The following is a 20,535-nucleotide window of genomic DNA, read 5'->3' as shown; positions in this document are numbered from 1 at the left end:
TGCTGTTGGGGCTTGCAGCCACATGAAGCTGGATATTTCGGCTGCGAAGCTGGATATTTTTTAAACCGGATAAATAAGTGGAGAGATTGAAAAATATCCAATTCACTGGATCCGTGTAGACAGGGAACCCGGATATCTCTGAAGACTTTACTGTGTGTGTGCTTGTTAGACTTATCTTTGTCGTGTGGACCTAGATATTTTTCTATGTGGATATCTGAAAAACCGGGATATATGAAATATCCAGCTCCGTGGCATAAGTTCCACTTCCCCCCACCTTGTGACGCCCCTGCTCTCCACTCTCTCTGTCTCTCTGTCTCATGTTATTTCTCCTAGTGGTATGAGGTCTAGAGTGAAGCAGCCTGTCTCATGTTATTTCTCCTAGTGGTATGAGGTCTAGAGTGAAGCAGCAGGGAACAGTGGTGTCTTCAGGGGTCTTCTCAGTGACACCTATCAGTTTGCATTAACGGCCTCTGCGGTTATAGGAGGGTGATTCGGAGAGCGCTGACCCCAGCTGATAGAGGTGTCAAATAAACCAGAATAACCGCACAGTCGCTCACGCGCGTACACACGCACGCATGCACGCACGCACGCACGCACGCACGCACGCACGCACACACACACACACACACACACACACACACACACACACACAAGGACACTGGCACGAGGTGCGCATGCACGTCCGGATCAGCACCATGGAGAGCGCCACAAGAATCCACAGAGACAGACAGTTCAAGATAGATGGATGGATGGGTGGAGAGATAGATAGATAGATAGATAGATGGATAGATAGATGGATGTTTTTAGCCTTTAAAATGCCTATAGCCTTTAAAAGCTCACAAGCTTTTCTGATATTTTTGAACATTTTTGAAATCTTGAAAGAAGTGCATTCCTCTCTTCTGGGGGTGGGTAGAAATTGTCCAACCTGATATTCAATTCACTTTATGTAGTTTGTACTTTGTAGCCTATATGCAAGCCCTGTCGAGAGAGAGAGAGAGAGAGAGAGAGAGAGAGAGAGAGAGAGAGAGAGAGAGAGCGTGTGTGTGTGTGAGAGAGAGAGTGAGTGAGTGAGAGAGAGAGTGAGTGAGTGTGTGTGAGTGAGAGAGAGAGAGAGAGAGAGAGAGAAGCAGGTCTGGGTTGGATGAATGAGTCGTGACCATAACGGAAGGTTGGATCGACTCGATCTATTATAAAAGCTTCACTCTAAACGTGTTTTGAGTTGAATGATCGTTAGTATATTTCAGTCAGAGATCTGCCTTGTCTTGTCTGGGAGTGAAGACTGACTGTCTGTCTGATCGTCGCGCAGTTTAGCAGCGTCTCGATCGTAGCCTGTTACACTACAGGTTGTCTGAAGTGTCGGACAACCATAAAGATCGACGCGAGGAGGATTGACATTTAACGACCAACGCCACGTTTTGTCAACAAAATGACCGCTTCAAAAGACCCAAACAAACTGAAGAGACCGAAAGACGATGAGGTAATTGACACAGCTGGCATCATTTCGGCAGATGGTTTATATGAGGACGTTTCTTAAAAGTATCAATAGCCTAAGCCTAGGCTACTACTGCAATGTAGAAATAGGCTACTACTTCTACTACTAAAAGTGTGGAATTCAAAATGTAGGCAGTAAAAGTAGGCTACTCATTATCCCATGTCAAATTTTCTTTCTTAATTGACTCAAGTAAAGTACAAATACCTCTAGTACTCGAGTAAATGTACTTTACACCACTGCCCCCAAATAGGCTATGTTAAACACGTGTAAAGCATTTTTTTTATGTAAACAACCCGTTTATTCCATCAATGCAGACCTATGTTTTGTTTGTCTGTGACCACAATGGAAATAAGTCACTGAGTTTACACAATAATTATTGTTTTCATCCTTGACGTTTCAGTGTGAAGAGTGCATGTGCTTTTATTTTACCCATGACGTCTATAGGTTCTCAAAGTGGGGTCCGGGGACCCCCAGGGGTCCTTGAGGGAGTTCCAGGGGGTCCTCAGCTAAATGATTGTTAGGAACAAAATGGACCCTATGGGTCTATGCACTGGACCCATTTGGTTCCATTTGTACACTCTCTGAGTTAAATTTACATTGATCTTTCAATATAAATTGGAGTCTCAGAAATTATATGGGGGTCTGTATAATGCATGTCAAAATGGGGGTTCTTGAAATTAAATTGGTTGAGAATCACTGAGACATAAAAATCTTTGGGGTCCTGGCAAGGCTGGCATATCTTTTCAAATGGGGGTCTGCATGCTAATAAGTCAATCTGGGGGTCCTTGACATGAAAAGGTTTGAGAACCACTGGTTTATAATCAAAAATAGCACCCTTCCCTGTATCTTCATTATACATTCAGGCTACAGCAAATTTCCTAAATGTTGTAAATTATGTATTGAGATTTCCCCACTCATTGATTGATTCATTGATTGAATACTTTATTTACAGTCAGTTTGCAAAAGGTACAGCAGTATGATTATACAATTAATGATACTATACACAAAAAGCCATGAGGGCGTGTTTCTATTCTACATAATGTATTCACATATTACATCGGCTAGTAAATTGTGTAATATTTGACATGATGTAGGCCTACTCCACATGGACTGTTATGAAAATATATTTCAAATAATATTTTTGATATTTTTGAAAGATGGCCTATAATATTCAGTGGTTCTCAATAAGCCCCTGATGTGTGCCGTCATGGGCTGAACTCCTGTCCGAGCGCAAAGGGAGAGCATATATTACCTGTAAGAGCAGTTTCTTATCTGGGCCGTACCTCCTTCCTCTCTCTCTCCTCTCCTGCTCTCTCATCTCTTGCTCTCTACTCCTGCTCTCTTCCTCTCTCCCTTTTTCTCCTTTTCCACCGGCAAAGAACCGGTTCCAGAACGAGTGCCGGTTCAACTTTCTTGGGAACCTTGGTTCGTTCTTGCGAACCGGCTTGCTTTTCCACCAGATTGAACCAGTCTGGAACCACAAAAAACAAGGATTTTGTGGTTCCGGTTCCGAACCAACTTTTACGGTTCGGAACCAACTCCGTTCTCGGTAGCCTCGCGTAGCCAGGCTTACTCATCTGCGAAGAGAAAAGCCTGGTGACAATATCAGGCAGAGACTGTTCAACTTCCGCCGCGAGAATTTCACCGGTAGACTACAACGCATGACGTAACTTCCGTTCCTTCCGCTAGAACCAACCGGAAGTCATATTGTGGCCAGGGTGGGTTCTCGGTGGAAAATCACACCTCTGGTTCATCCCATAGGCGGGAGAAAGAACCGGCACTGGTTCTTTGGAAAAGGCCCCAAAGTGGGGTCTGGGGACCCCCAGGGGTCCTTGTGGGGGTGCCCAGGGGGTCCCCAGAAAAATGTGTTAGTGCAGCATCACAGTCACTTTAACCCCTGTGTCTATATTTTATATTAAAAAATAGCAGATAGCCTTTAAAAGCTCACAAGCAATATCTGCTATTCTTGAACATTTTTGAAACATCTTGAAAGATGTACATTCCTCTCTTATGGGGGTCCCTGGCACAAAACATTTTCAGATGGGGGTCCACAGCCAAATATATATTAATTTTGGGGGTCTTTGGCATGAAAATGCCTGAGAACCACTGGCTTACTGTGTATATCGTCACTGTCGGGCAGAAACCTCCTAACTCCAAGTTTCAAATTTGTGCGTTTCTCGTAAAGTAAAACCCTGCTTCATCACACAAGACTATCGCACAAAACCAGTGAAAATAGCAGATCTACAAGATGCGAGGCGTTGTGTGCTTATAGTACAGCTATTTTCATTATTTTATATCATTTTTAAAATAATGAATACAAAACGAACGGTTTTGGACATACAAGGTTTTCACCAGACAACAACGATATAGCCAGGTTGTGGTTTTCTTTCCATTTGCAACCATTCAAGTATAGGCCTATATGAGTTGACGTTGCGTCCATTATATCATGACATTATTAGTCCCCTATATATTCAGTGTGGTTGCGTAATAGAATGTAACGTGAAGCCAGTACGGTCATTTATGTTAATTAGGCCTCTGCCTGTATAGCATGTCTCTTCAAGTGGTCATTAAGTGCTATGTGTTGGACCTTTGAGAAGCGGGCTGTCTCTCTCACACATGCACGCACGCTCGCACACACGCACGCACGCTATAATAACGTGTTCCTACCACGTGCTACGTCCAACCGGGGAAACTCCCCCCTGGCAGAGGGAGCGTGTGTGTGCGAACGCAGTAGCTTGTGTGTGTAAAAGGAATTCTTCATGAATCTATATGACATCCATTTCCACAAAAACTATTTTCATGTAGATAATACATACCGTATTTTCCGGACTATAAGGCGCACTTAAAAGCCTTTAATTTTCTCAAAAAACTACAGTGCGCCTTATAGTCCAGTGCGCCTTATAGTCCAGAAAATACTGTACTTCAGACTTAAATGGGACCCATGTTGTCATTGTCTTCACCGTGTAATGTTCTGATTGTAATCATTGCAGGCTTCCTACAAACAGTAAAGTCACCTGCCCGCTCTTTGTCCTTTGAGAATGAGGATGAGGGGTGGAGGGTGTCGTCCAATTCATTCTCTATGGAAGTCACATGGTTTCATGCCTCTTCCAAGCCTCTTCCAAGCTTGGCTTGAATCAAGCCAAAAGTCTTGGAAGTCTTGGACATACAAGGTTTCCACCCGACAACGACGATATGCTATAAATATAAGGTGCTGGGAGTGAAAATTATAATGTCGGGGTGCCTCGGATTAAAACAATATTTATGGGGTGCCCTGAGACAAAAAAGTTTGGGAACCCCTGCTCTAGTGTGAATGCAGCCCCAGCTGTTTAGTAAACAGGAAATATATTGTCAGATCAGATCGGGATACCTTTTTGATCCAATCCGGGCAGGGGACACAAGTGAAATTGGAAGTGATGACACAAATAAAACGAGCAAACAAAATTGGGAACTGGAACGCTATAATTGAAGCTGATGAATGGCTTCTCTCTCCTCCTGATTGGCTGAAATTGGCAACCCACCTGGACATGTATTTTCTGTTCATTAAAGCGATGGAGAGCGACGGGGAGACAGCTGTTACTGAACAACAACGAAATAGAAAACAGAGCTTTGACTTATCGATGCTATCGAAAATGATAGGAGAATGTTGATTAATTTTGACAATGTTTTAACACGAATATTCTCATCTGAGTTTCTGTGGCGCCAAAAATATGGCCAAATATTTATCAATTTGGGGAGTTGGCTCTTGGCACAGAAAAGTTTGACAACTCCTGGTCTAACGGTGCTTGGTGTGGAGCGCCCTTTAGATGTGGATACAGTACTTTTGCAGGACAGGTGGGCAGAGGGATGTGAGGCTCAGGTGTGTGTGTGCGTGCGTGCGTGCGTGTGTGTGTGTGTGTGTGTGTCTCGGTAGCTGCTACAGTGTTGGCAGGAGTCAGTGGACAGACACTGTATACGCCATGGCCAAGGACTGTCAACTCCATCTCTCTGTCAGTCTGTCTCATGCTGGATGTCTGTCTGCTGTTCTAATGTAGTGCGCTCTCTCTCTCTCTCTCTCTCTCTCTCTCTCTCTCTCTCTCTCTCTCTCACGTGCTTACTGTATATTGGGAAAAAGAACTGCATAGACTGTTAATTTAGAAGTAATTTAGAACAGTCATTCTCAAAAAATAGCAGATATACAACTAAGCTCATATGTAAGCTGGTACATCTGCTGTTTTTGAAAGATTTGGACAAATATTCCCTCTTTTTATTGCAGGCTGCTAAGTCAGAAACCCCATATATCCATATTTCTCTGTAAACGAATGCCCTACTTCTTCATCATACAAGAGTGTCGCACTAAAGCAGTGAAAACAGCAGATCTGCAAGCTCACAACTCGCTGCCTGTGAGCTTGTAAATCGGGTGTTTTGACTTTATTATTTGATTTATTTTTTTATTGTAAATAATAAAAAGGAGTGGTTTTGAAACATACAAGGTTTCCTCCCGACAGCAACTTAATATAGTTGCTGCCAACGGTGAACATTTGGGCTTTCTCTCATCGAGGGGATTGTGCCTGGACGGAGCCAAAACGTATCTCTGTTTTTGTTATTTGGATTGGGATGAGGATGAATTTGGGATAGGCTTTATATCACTGTCTGTCTGTCTGCAGTGGTGTAAGTACATTTACTTAAGTACTGTACATAAGTACAATTTTGAGGTATTTGTATTTACTTGAGTATTTCCAATTTCCAATACCTTTATTAGAAATAAATATTTTACTTTTACTCCATTACGTTTATTTGAAAGCTTTAGTTGCTAAATACTTTGCAGATATAAATTATAATATTATAAAACATAAAAAAAAACACTTTAGCCCTATTTTATACAAGCTCAAGTACATTTTGAATTCCGTACTTTTACTTGTAACAGAGTATTTCTCTCTCTCTCTCTCTCTCTCTCTCTCTCTCTCTCTCTCTCTCACTTAGGCCTAATTCAATTAATTTCAATTGATTTCAAAGGAGCTTTATTGGCATGAGAAAACATCCGTTCACATTGCCAAAGCAAAATGTGAAATAGACAATCCTAAAATGTCTCTCTGTATTCTTTCTCATGATGTTCTCCCTCACCGCCACGGTACCATTCTTTTTTTAGCCACGTCTGTCTTGTAATAAATAACCATAGAATGATTCCACCGTGTCCTTGCGTGCCTTTTTCACATTTTAATTCGAGCTTGGGGTCAGAGGACACCAATCCCCCTCAGCTGCCAGAGAACGTAACGATTATGACATCTGTCTGACCGGTAGCCGGGCGGGCGTGTGACTGGAATATCACAGGTTCGATTCCCGTGAGAGCCGACGTGTCCACCACAGGCAGCCAGGTGTCCTTGAGCAAGACCGCTCAGATATGCACAACTCCCTGAAAATGGAACTTTAGGTTAGTTTATTTCGGTACCATTTCATACAACCATTACAGTACATACAGTTATTTACGGTATTTCACATGCTGGTCCGAAAAGGTATAGGCAGAGAAGCCGCAGCTTATATTGCCTACCCCATTTAAGAACAAAAATCAAATATCAGAATTCAAAATATCAGAAATCAAATATCACATATTATCAAATATCACATACCGGTATTTGATTTAAAGAGACTGAAGAAAACTAAAAAAAATCATTTAAGGCATTTGCTAGTAGAAAGAGAAGAAAATAAATAATAGAACAAAACAATCTAGTTCAGTGCTGTAACATGTGGCAATATGGAAGTAAAGCCACAAGGTGCACCAAACTATACCACTTGTTTTTTTTTTTATAATTTGACATACTAAATGATAAATACATATAGTATGCATATAATTTACTCATATAAATACATACATATACATGTAAAACTGTATGACTCACCCACTTTAAAAGGATCCCTGACTAATAAGCATTGTGCTTTTTTTTTTCTTAATACAATAACAGCTTTCTCAAAACTGCACACACGAAACAGAAAACCTCCCACACAAAATGCTAAACCTAACACCCCTCTTTGCCATCAAATCTCTTAGCTGTCCACAGAATGGAACTGGTGTTTTCATTTGGTCCGCACATCCATATCCCCCCCCCCCCTCCCCCTCCATTCATTGAGTTCACACAACTAAGCATTTGCTGCTAACTACCAACTAGCACATTGAAAACTTGAAAACACAATCATAGAAATGGAACACACCATATGAATGACAATGGCTCTGGACTGGAGCTGTTTCTCCTTTTGTAAAATTACTAACTTTTTTCATAGTCAAACATAAAACAGCACACAAATATGCAGCCAAATATGCAGTTTTCTTTCGTACCTGATTTAGGCATCAAGCCTCTGGTTCCTGTCTGGCCAGAGGGCCTCATCTACATTACAGAGGATGTTCCTCCTGTCCAAGCAGCGTTGAAAGAAACGCCTCGAGTGGCACATGATGCCCTGACAGGCCTCAACGCTGATGTCGCTCACCAGACCTGAATGTTTAGAGCAGGGGTCTTCAACAGGGGGTCTGGGACCCCTAGGGGGTCCTCGGAGTTACTACAGGTGGTCCTCCAAATGTTTGTGTGATAGAAAGAAAAAAAGAAAATCTCCTTTTTAGCCAGATTCTTAACCAGATTCTGAGAACTATAGCCAAACATAGCAGATCTAAAAGCCTCGCACTGCGAGGCGTTGTGAGCTTGCCTTGTAGATCGGCTATTTTCGGCAAAGAGGTTTGGTGTAGAGGGGAGAAGTATTGACAGTTCAAGTGGATAAATATCTGAAAACATAAATTGACATGCTTCATCTCTTTCTCAACTAAGGGGTCCTCTGCCTGAAAACGTTGAAGACCCCTGGTTTAGAGATTTGAATATGTGCGTGTTGTAGGTTCATGCTTTGAGATTTTTCGTGAGAAGTGTATGCAACAACTGAACATTGTGTGTAGTGTTTAGACAACAAGATAGTGTGTAATTGACATCGGAGTGTGAAGACGGAAAGTCAGAGTCTAATGCAGATAAGGGGGTGTGAAGTTGTGCCAATTGGGATTCAAGCGATTACTGTAGGTATATGAAGTGAAGGATGTACAAATTGTGCTGAATTTTTGCTTTTTGTGTGTTAACAATGGCGTTTGAATAAAACAGGTGGCTATTTGCAACATTTATTTCATACAATAGCCTTGGACCAATCGTTGTACTTCTGGCAGTTCCGGGTGCTTCAAACGCCACTGAGCAACTGTCATTGAAATGGATAGCTGGAGGCGGCCTCTAGTTAATATTTTATGGGTCTAGCCCTATGGAATGCATGGAATGCATGTGCAAATAAAAATAAATGAATACTTATTAAGGTTAATACAACGCCTTGCGGTGCGAGGCGTTGTGTGCTTGTAGATCGGCTATTTGCACTATTTTAAATCATTTTCAAAATGATAAACGCAAAACGTACTGTTTTGGACATACAAGGTTTCCACCCGACAACGACAATTATCTCATCTATTTTTTGTCCATGGATCTGTGTGTTTTCAGGATCAGTTTGTGGACCCTAACCCTTCCCAGAGGAACTGGAAGGGGATCGCCATCTCTCTGCTGGTGATCGTGGCAGTCTGCTCTCTCATCACCATGTCCGTGGTGGTCCTCACACCAGGTACAGTACGCTCTCTAAACTTGTATGTATGTCCATGCTTATCCAGTCGAGAGTCGAGACAGTGGGGAATTTAAGGAGCCCGTTTCTACTACCGTTCAATCGTTAAGCAAACAGCCGTTGGCGACGGGGTCCCACCCCTTTTACTGAACGCTTTGGTTCCCATGGCGACGCGTCTACGCAGCAGATGTTGTAGACGCTACGTGGAATGCTAGCTCCTGCCGTAGTAGAGACGGCTGCGACGGCGGCAGGTTGATCTATGGAGCGCTGATCATTTCCGGTTACCGTTGTCATCTGCCGTAGCCGTACAAAGCTTAAATAGTCTATTATTGGGTTGTCGAACCCAAACTAGTGAAAATAGCCGATGCCCAAGCTTGGAGATCGGCGATTCTTACTACAACTACTTAAAAAGTTATTTCTTCTAATGTATGGACTTTTTTTTTTGATTTTTTTATTTATCTATTGAATTATTATAATATATATATATATTTTTTAGAATTTGTTTTTAATTCATGAACATTTTATATATTTTTTAAATTCTTTTGAAATAATAATAAGGACATTTCACTTGCGAGTCGCGACCCATAAAAATGTGTCTACTACACGGCCAAATGTTGAGTTAATTAAACTCCAGGTCCCTCTTTCCACTGCACTACAAAAGATTAATTGCCTTAATATACCGTAACCTTTTAATAGGTCTACACACACTTGCACGCACTAGGCTGTTGTAGTCAGTAGTGTTATGTTCTAATAACGTGGGTCACGCTGTAATGAATTGGGCTTTCTGTGTGTTGGATAAGGTGCCTTTAAGAGACCATGTGATTATTATGGGATGCTGGCGTCACGCACAGAGGGCGGGCTAGGACAATGTGTAATATGTGACATGATACTGAAGTAAAGCAGTGTATGTTCTGATGTTGAAACGTGTGCTTGTCCAGTCTTTTACTTACACACACACACACACACACACACACACACACACACACACACACACACACACACACACAACAAGTAGGTCTAGGACTACAATTTCCTTGACATCTCTGTGTAGTCACTGGAATGTTGGACAATGTTGGACAGGTGTCTTGCATTGGCTATCAAGTGATGATGCCACTCCAACCCTGCTGTGCTTCTGCATTCACTCGTCCTTGTAGTATGAAACAAAAAACACAACCAGTTAAAATAGGAGATGTAGGATGTTTCTGCCCGACAGTAACAATATGCAATCGCCCCCAGGCCCACACACCATGTGCTACTTAAACTGGACATTGCCTTAACCTTGCTTTAATGTAACATGCTGTGTTTTGTCAGCGGAGGTCCCAGATACCAGGAGGTCCAGACTGACTGTGGACGACCTGTTCAAACCAGAGTTCACAATCCATGACCCTGAAGCCAAGTGGATCAGTGGTGAGTACTGCTACTACTATTGCTGCTACTATTACTATTAACCACTTAAACCCTTCATGGTTGGTACCTGAGCTGCAACCCATGTACTTGGTTCTCTCTTCTTTCACTCCACACCAAATCCCTTCACCAGAGATGAACCACTTTAGCCCTATTTTATTTTATGCCGTGGCTATAACATTTTGTACCTTTACCTTTGGTACTGCTACTACTACCACCACCAGTACTACTAATATTACTACTGTTATTATAGTCTCTGGAGTCAAACTGTTGGCTTACACAATTGAGTACCTAAGACGAATAACAGTATAAGTCCATATTTGAATTTCTTTGAATATATACAGTATATTTTTGGATTTACCAGACTGTAAACCACAAACTAGTCATTTTGAATCTGTTAAATTGTTAATGCAATCCCCCCTCATTTTGTTTAATTGTCGGTTTTAATGTTACCTGCTCCCTTTGTCTGCTGAAAATTGCTTGTATGGACTTAGACTGTTGTTCCACAAACTGCTGGAGATATACTGTTTTTCCACTTTCCATAAGTATTATGTCTTGTAATTCCTAATATATATGAGTTAAGTAAAAAAATCTAACTCAACAAAATGAGGGGGGAGTACATTAAGACCTTAAGAAATTAAAAACTTCTACAGTAGTTTGTGGTTTACAGTCTGTTAAATTAAAAATCCAAATGATCCAATATTTTAAAAATACGGACTTAGACTGTTATTCGTCTCAGGTACTATTGTCAAATGCTTCTTCCAAACATAAACACAAAGTCAAAGAAGTGCTGCTATGTCAGTGGCATAAACTGCAGAGGGGGGGGGGGGGGGCTCGACAATACAAGGCACTCAGTCTTCAAGTGAAAAAAAAAATATTTCAATTATTCATTGAGCAAGGCAACTGAAATGACCAACGTGTTTCGACACTGTCTTCAACAGTATGCACATCAGCAGGGGCGTCACAGCGCGGCACCGAGTGCAAGCTTGTAGATCTGCTATTTTTGAAAAGTTGTGAAAATGTGTGCAAATCTTTGAATATATGTATTTTTTAAGCGAACATTTGTAACTCAAATTTTGCTTCTGGGGGGTCCCTGGAACTAAATATTTTGAGATGGGGGGGTCTGTGGCCAAATACATATCATTTTGGGTGTCCTTCACGTGAATAAGTTTGAGCACCACTGACATAGAAACAGGTTTTTCAAAAAACCTTAGAAGGATTTGAAATATTCAAAGACTTTTTCACGAGTCACGATTTTTCAAAAATAGCAGATCTACAAGCTCGATAGGGAATGTCCCTCCTCACCCCACTTCGGTTTCACCTTTCACAAGTCCTACTACCAGTTCAGTTTGAGCCTATTTTGCTGCTTAGCAGAACGAAAACTCTCAAATATGTTTTTAAATGTATTTTCAGCAATGGAAATGACAAAGCGATGACAGCAGGATCAGCTATTTTCTTGTCGGGAGCCCACTTGACGAGATTAAAACGTGTCTCAAGTACCATGCATAGTAATACATAAGGACCGCAGGAATACACAAGAAACGGAGGGGGAGAGTCATTTGATCCGGTTGCTCAGTAAGTCCGGACGTAATTGTTTGTCTCCGTAACCTTACGGACAACACTCAACCTGACGGATCAAAACCGATAAAAACGTACGTACGCTTGAACTACCCGGCCGTGGCGAACTTTTGTCAACCGTGGCAGTAGTGAGGACAACTACTTATAACAGCGGTTCTGAAACAAACTATTTGTGTCCCAACAAGAAATATAATTTTAGCAAGAAACGGTAAAAAAAAGAAACGTCATTGCAACCAAGAAGACGTCATTCCTCACAGGAACGGCTGTGCATTGGCATGAGAATACATACACACAAATGCGCGCGCACACACTCACACCGCCTCTCATCCAAAAGCGAGATGGGTGCAGTGCACTGTGTTGTTATTATTACTCAGTCTGGGTGGTTAAATCTGTACACTCGCGGAGTTGCATTTACCGCGATAATGTTGCGTTAGACAGCAGCTGCAGAACCAGTCCAGACTGTTACAAAACATCACGTCGGTCGTCGGGTCAAGAAATTCTGTGGTTCTACATATTTTGGCTAAAAATGCTTCGGTTTTTACACGTGTGTGCTGTGCAGAAGATCCCCTCCATGTGGCGCGCGGCTCCAACGGGAGCAGGATTGGAGCGGAGAGTGGGTCGGCACGTACATAACGCATAGAGCAACTATGTATGTCGACGTAACTACCGTACGTACTGTCTCACCCAAAAACGTACACAAAATCAACCATACGTAACTATAAATGGCCCTTCAGTCAGACAGACAGACAGCCTAGTCTGACGTTTTAAATGTCCTTCCTTGTGTAATAACGTCCCTCGTACAGGCAAACACTGCTGCAGACGTTTGAAGGACCACTTCACCCACTATTCAACCCGCCAACCTGGGACATTTTCATGTCTTTTTTCAGGGACCAATTATATTGTATGAAGATGAGAGGGGATAAATTGGTGAATGAAAGTGCTCCTTTAAGAAATGGTTTACAAAGATGGACTGGCCTTCTCCAGCACAATAGAGACGCACCCAGTAAAACCTCTTATCTCCATATTTTAACATATTATCGCCGTTGTCGGGTGGAAACCTTGTATGTCCAAAAGCGTTCGTTTTGTATTTATCATTTAGAAAATTAACTAAACTAGTGAAAACAGCCGATTTGTAGATCTGCTGTTTTAACTAGTTTTGTGCGACGGCCTTGTGTCGGCATAGCTCAGGGGTAGAGAAACCGTTATTAGAGCACGAAGGGTTCCCGAAGGGTTCCCAGTTCGAATCCGGGCCCCCCCTGAGTTAATGTTGAAGAGTCCTTGAGCAAGACTCTGAACCCCTAGTTGCTCCCGGTGAGTAGGTTGGTGCCTTGCATGGTTTCCTCCGCCACCGGTGTATGAATGTGTGCGTGAATGGGTGAATGTAATGCACAATCTATGTAAAGCGCCTTGGATAAAAGCGCTATATAAATGCACCATTTACCATTTTGTGTGATGAAGCAGGGCTTTGCTTAGCAAAAGAACATATAATTTTGAAACTGATACGAGGTTTCTGCCTGACAAGTGACGATATTCTTTTTGTTGTTGTTGTTTTTTTCGTAAGTTAATGTCCCACTTCGTTATACTAGAGTGTCACACACAAGTAGGAAAATAGACGATCTACAAGCTCAAAGCGCATGGCATAGATCGGCAGTTATTGTTGCTATTTTTTGTATGTTGCTATTTTCGAATTGAATTGAATTTTGTACATAATGAGGTTTCCACCCCCGTCGCTGGTGTCCATGGGTTCTGCTTCCTGCCTCCTCAACGGCCTTCAATCTAAAAGAAAAGAAAACTATGCAGAAGCACACTTTTTAACGAGTTTCTCAAATCAATGGCATTTTCTCCATTATATTACCTCACCTTGGGAAAAAAAATCGTGTTATTTTTTTTTCTTCTTTTTTAAGGAACAGGTGGTTCATCTTTTTTGTGCGGTTGTTTTGATTATTGATTGTGACAGACAGACAGACAGACAGACAGACAGACAGACAGACAGACAGACAGACAGACAGACAGACAGGCAGTGTTGTTTTTTTAATTGTATAACTGTATACCTCTGTACCTTTTGCAAATGGTTAATACATTATTCAATCAATCAATCAATCAATCAATCAATCAATCAATCAATCAATGCGTTGCCAGCTTGTAGTTTGCAACTTTTGTGTGACACTGTAGTATAAACAAGTAGGGCATCAATTAATATATATATATATATATATATATATATATATATATATATATATATATAGCATCTATATATATAAATAGCCTACAGTATATATATATATATAAGAAGAAAAAAGTTAAATGGAGACATGAGGTTCCTCCCCCGACGACCACATTAGGTTTTAGAGTAAATTCTTTGAAAAATGGCACCTGTTGCAAAACCCCGCTGTGTGTGTGTGTGTGTGTGTGTGTGTGTGTGTGTGTGTGTGTGTGTGTGTGTGTGTGTGTGTGTGTGTGTCTGTGTCTGTGTGTGTGTGTGTGTGTGTGTGTGTGTGTGTGTGTGCACGCGTGCGTGCGTGCGCATGTGGTTTTGGGGCGATTCAAGACCCATGAGACGCCACGAGCCCCTCTGAGCCACAGATGGCGTCTCAGTGTGGCGTGTTGGGATCGGCCCTTCTCACGGTGGTGCTGGACCATCATCATCATCATCATCATCCTCGGTGACAGACAGGAGGTGTAGTTAATTGATGTGGGTCCATCCTGGGACCGCCTGCTTACTAGCGAGGTTGCGTGTGTGTGTTTGTATTTACTATACTGTACTTGTGAGGACCACATGTCCTCTACACCAGTGGTTCTCAACATGTGGGTCGGGACCCCCAGGGGGGGGTCACCAAATTATTTTGGCGGGTCCCCAGATGATTAACTTAATGTGCAACATTGTTTTCTCACTCAACAGTAAACAAACTAACATAAAGTTTAAGTGTATAGAGGCTATCTGCAACATGTCTAAAGTGACAATTTAAGGACTTTTTAATACCACTAAAATGGAAAGTTAAACATTGGTCAAATTCTCAAATATTAGAGGCTGAAATTGTGAAAATAGCCGATCTACATGCTCACAACGCCTCGCATTTTCACAATAGAACCGTAATGTAATTCCTCAACTCTTAGTGCTTGTCAGGGTGGGGGGGTCCCCAGTTAGAATATGATTATTTTGGGGGTCGCGGCCTGAAAAGGTTGAGGACCTCAGCTCTACACGGACAAATGTGCCAATGGAAAGACTTGGTCTTCTCCGTGGCAAATTCTAGAATTTCTGTTTCAAACACCTTTTATAACGTTCTTATTTTCATCAAGTCCCAATGAATGTCAAGTCTCCAGGTTTTCTTCAGAGTATGTATGACACTTATTTACTTATATGACACTTATTCAGCCGATACCGATATTCCCAATCACAGCGTCAAATCCATAAATTCTTCCATTTATTTTGTTACTAGAGCAGCTTTTATATATTTAATGATTCTTCTTACAAAACATTGACATTGTATATAAGTATAAACATTGAGAAAGTATCATGAATTGACAACTGTTATATTGCAGGCTGGGGTCCTTTAGTATCCAATTCAACACTTGGAATTGTAGGAGTTGAAGCTGAGATTACATTCAGTCCCACTTGTGAAAATAGCTGATCTAGCTTGTAGATCGGAAAAGCCGATACCGATCAAAGCCAATAGAGGCATTATCGGCCGATCGCGATCAGTCACCGATCAATCGGCACATCTCGAATGGTCATTCAGGGTGATCTCTTAATGTGTTTCTGGTAATATTATTGTCTGTGGCAAAACAAGCCAGCATGGCGATGACCCCTGGCTGTCACACAAAACATTAGAAATGGACAATGTGAGGGACCGTTTTCCTGGTCCTCAAGAGAATCATTTTGTCTCATAGATCTTCAGAGATACTTTTACAATTAGAAAAATGATTCAGGTTGGGGTTAAGGATTAGGATAAGACATTTAGAATGTCCAGGGGTTGGAATTAAGTGTGAAACATGATTTATACTTAGTCAGTGTCAGTGCCGGTGTCGTGCCCCGGAAAACGTACCATTTACGAGCTCGCCAACGCGTTGCAGCACGGCTCTATAGGCTTGTGGTTAGATATGCCCTCTTAAGAATGGCATTCATAAAATCGTCGTCCTAAAATGTTAACGTCCTCACAAGAATAATAATAGGCAGATTGGTTGAGTAGAGGGGCAGAGACAGACAGACAGAAAGGGAGAGAGCGATTGAGTAATGAACTGGGTAATAAATAGAAGGGCTGAGAAAGACAACAAAATTAGATATATTCACACTAATTGAATACGAGCCCTGATATAATGTACACGATTCAGGTTTCACGATTCATATATATATACAGTATAGCAACATAAGTATTTCACTTACTTTTTAGAGCATTGGTTTAGAGCAGTGGTAAAAATAGCAGATATATAAGCTCACAGCGTGTAATTTTTAATACACAATCTGGGTCCCTGGCACAAAACATTTTCAGATGGGGGTCCGCGGCGATATATATATATATATATATATATATATATATATATATATATATATATATATATATATATATGAAAGGATGAAAAGGTTTGAGTACTGATTTAGAAGGCGTCGTATTGAATCGACCTCATGTTAATGGGCTGCTGGAGCGTGTAAATGATAGATCCGTGACAGACAGACATGGAGACAAAAGGACGGCAGGGACAGACTGTCCTATACTCTAGATGTGACAGAGAGACGGCGCCTGCTGTGTCCCTTCTCTCCGCTGGGAGATCATAATAATGACGGGACCTGTGGCATGTGGCTCCTCATTATAGACACCGGCTGGTACGCACGCACGCACACACACACACACACACACACACACACACACACACACACACACACACACACACACACACACACACACACACACACGCATGCTTATTTGTTTTTTTGATCGCTGGTGTACATCGTCGATCCACAAGCTTGATTCTAGCTTGCAGAATTCTCACTCCAATCGGGCTTGACTCCCATCTGTCACAAAAAAAACTAAATCACACCCAGTGTGAAGTGAGCGGTGCAGGCTGCTCAACAGCTCCGCTGTGTGGCTGCAGCTGGGGTTGCCGTACGGACACTCCAAAATAAAAACATAGCTTATAGCTGCAAGCTCACAATGTATCGTATTGTGACGTGTCGTGAGCTCTTAGATCGTCTATTTTCAACGTTTTTTTTTCTTTTCTGTTTTTTTTTAAATAGGCACACCACCCATTTTGCAACCATTATCTTCATATAATGTGGTCCCGACTACAATGCTTATTAGTTGAATATAGGTCGGCTATATTGAAAATAGCCGATAGTTAAAGTGGTTGAACCGAACTTGATGCCCCCAGGACCCATTTTGAGAACCTCTTGGTTTAGAGACTGACTTGTGTGTTTAGGTTGCATATACATCGCTGTTGTCGCCTTGTCGGGCAGAAAACTTATTTTAACACATAGGATGTCATCATAGGGTTAATGGAACTCACTGGGGCGCGTGTGCGCACGACGTGCGTGCATACATCGGCTCGGGTGATGGTCCCGCATCATAACGTTAACATGGTATTGTATAATCCAATTCATTGTGTAATCAAGTCGCTCCATTGAGACCCCATTGCGGGGCAGGCCCCGTTCACATAACATGGGAGCAGAATGAGCCTCTGTTTACCAGTGATCTGCGCGTCACCAGCGCTCTGCGCGTCACCAGCGCACGTCATCAGCGAGTGCCGCTGGGGCTTATGGGTAATGTAGTGTTTTTGCTAATCTGGCGATAAATTACTAACATTGATTATTATTTATTGATAGAAACGCCAGGAGTGCCACAATTGATGTTAAGACATTTCCAGACTATTTTTTGATTTTTTAGCAGCCAATGTGTTAACTTTTGGTGTTTTGTCGTAAATTAACAGCTCTACTTGATCATACTACAGCGTCACACCAGAGCATCAAAAGTAAGCCTGGAGCGCTGGCGTAGCGGTCCGGGCACCTAAGCTCCAAAGTAGCCTGACAGCGCGTCGCGGGTTTGAGTCCCGATCCTGACGGCCTCTGCTGCGTGTCACCCCCCATCAGACTACTATCCTAACAATAAAAGCCAAAAAAGAAATAAAAAAGAAAAGCAAGGGGGCATGGTGGCGCAGTCGGTAACAGTTGTAAGGTCATGGGTTCGATTCTCGCTGGGGACGCTGTGGGCGCTGTGTGTTCTCTCCTCCGCGTCATGAGTGCCCACACCCTATAGGGTGGGGTTGGCGAAAGGGCCTTTCTGTGTGGAGTTTGCATGTTTTCCCCGTGTCCCCTAAGGTCGGTACCCTCACAAAAAACATGCAGTAATCCTGGTCTCTATACTACCTCCCCCTGGCCAGCCGGGGAACCTGATGGGAAAGGAACTGGTTGGAATAACGTGTTCCTTCCCACGTGTTATGTCCAGCTGGGGAAACCCCCCCCTGTCAGGTGAAAAGAAGCGGCTTGGACTCCTCATGCATAGAAGGAATCATGAGGTCAGTCCGTTGCTGGTTGGCAGAGGGATTGTAGCGCCCAGGATTACTTTAGACAATTGACACAAAAATCATGGGATAAAGATTTTAAGAAAAAACTGAAAAGTAGCAGATCATTTTGAGCTTGTCGATCTGCTGCTTTTTAATTTGGACCTCTGAGGTTTCCCCCCGACAGAGAGGATATAGGCTACTACAGTAGCACAGTGGTTAGAGACGGGAGGCTAATACTGTACATCCATACATTACAACATTTACTTCAGGTCAGTGTATACATTATGAAGGCCTCAGTAATCCACTCCGTGAATTATTCATAGTCTGCTTGTTTATGTTACATTCTCCTAATGTATGATTAATGTAAATTAGAGGACTTTATTCACAACGGATTAGTCAGGAGAGAGAGAGAGAGAGAGAGAGAGAGAGAGAGAGAGAGAGAGAGAGATATGGATAACAACCCTGCCCATGTTATAGTAAATTCAACAGGGTCATTTTATGCTATATGCTATATTCATTGTGTGTGTGTGTGTGTGTGTGTGTGTGTGTGTGTGTGTGTGTGTGTGTGTGTGTGTGTGTGTGTGTGTGTGTGTGTGTGTGTGTGTGTGTGTGTGTGTGTGTTTGTGTGTGTGTGTGTGTGTGTGTGTGTGTAAAGTCATGTGACATTAGCAACGATGTCTCGTCAATAATACAGTATTATGTCCTTCATTATTTTGCTGCAAGCTGAGCAAAACATAACAATACAACTACAGTGTAGCCTGTACATACTCTGTGGGGTCAGTGAGGGGTTTCCTCGCTCCATTTCTCTTATTATGAAAAAACATATAGGCTATATACTGTGTGTACTATACTAGTATTAATGTCACATATACTGTATAGCCTATTTCAAAAGGGGTTTAGAGTTAGGGTAGGTTTGTAGCTGCAACCTTGGTACACTTTCTGTCTGTGAAAATATTTCAATATACTGTAAGTATATTCGGCTATAGATCTGCTATTTTCACTCGTTTTGTGCGACAATCTTCTAAAGCAGGGCTTTACTTTACGGGAAAAAAATCGACAAATTTGAAACTTGGAGATACAAGGTTTCTGGCCGACAGTGACGATATATATGCATGGCTCTGCGGCTCATTTCCATGCTAGCAAGCCATGCTCTGTGCACTGGACCACAACAGAAGACCTGATTGTCTCTTCTTAGTGGTGATTTTATTTTATTTCATTTTCAAGAAGAAGCTAAAGTGGTGGCTTAAGTTGAATGGAGGCTTAAGTTGAATGAACTAGATGCAACTGTCGACTCGACAATCCACGGTGCACAGCTTTACCCACACAGCCGACATATTGTCACTCTCAGATCGTTCTATTGTGAGGAGTTGGATGCGACGACAGTAATAACATCACCCGTCGCGCCACCCATTTGGCACGGCGGTACTCCTTTGTTGTGTCGCGCTTCGTTCCCAGAAGTACTTCCCAGTTCTAAATAAAAAGCTAACAAAACATTCCACAGACACGTTTTGGCTCCATGCTTTCATCACACACTATAATCTACCTTCCCTGCTAGCTACAATCAGTAGACCCCATGTGAACCACCGTTTGCCTTCAGCAGCAGCAGTCCCGGTGAAGTTCAAGTGTGAACTGGGAACGACAGACCGGTGGTGCTCACATTTTTCATGCCAAGGACCCCCAAGTTGATATATGTATTTGGGCCGTGGACCCCCATTGGAAACATGTATTGTGCCAGGAGGACCCCCAGAAGAGAAAAAATACGTGCAATTTTCTCAATACCATTCTCAATACTTTTCAGAAATGTTCAGAAATAGCAGATGTACAAGCTCGCCTATTTTTTAATAGCCAACATATAAATGGACAGAAGTTGCCAGCACCTAAGACTTAGGTCGAAACGCGTTTTCCATTGACCAGTAAGGTAAATAAAATCTTTTAAAAGGAGATTCCTCGAGTGCTGGCAACTTCTT

At 42.2% G+C, this 20,535-nt stretch overlaps 1 protein-coding gene across 1 annotated transcript in view; it reads left to right on the top strand.

The window, feature by feature from the left end:
- LOC308280112 (inactive dipeptidyl peptidase 10-like) overlaps positions 1 to 20,535 on the top strand; it is a gene marked incomplete at both ends in the record, with an annotated part of 105,280 nt that overhangs the window by 22,015 nt on the left and 62,730 nt on the right. The window contains 2 exons of the mRNA XM_080720375.1: positions 8,983 to 9,097; positions 10,406 to 10,501. Coding sequence (XP_080576501.1) covers positions 8,983 to 9,097; positions 10,406 to 10,501 — 211 coding nt within the window. The remainder of the gene's footprint in view (positions 1 to 8,982; positions 9,098 to 10,405; positions 10,502 to 20,535) is intronic.

The sequence above is a fragment of the Nannobrachium achirus genome (assembly GCF_963921795.1).
Source record: "Nannobrachium achirus genome assembly, chromosome: 24".
NCBI lineage: Eukaryota > Metazoa > Chordata > Actinopteri > Myctophiformes > Myctophidae > Nannobrachium > Nannobrachium achirus.
Note: the sequence above shows the minus strand (reverse complement) of the source record. Positions and strands in the feature narration are given on the sequence as shown.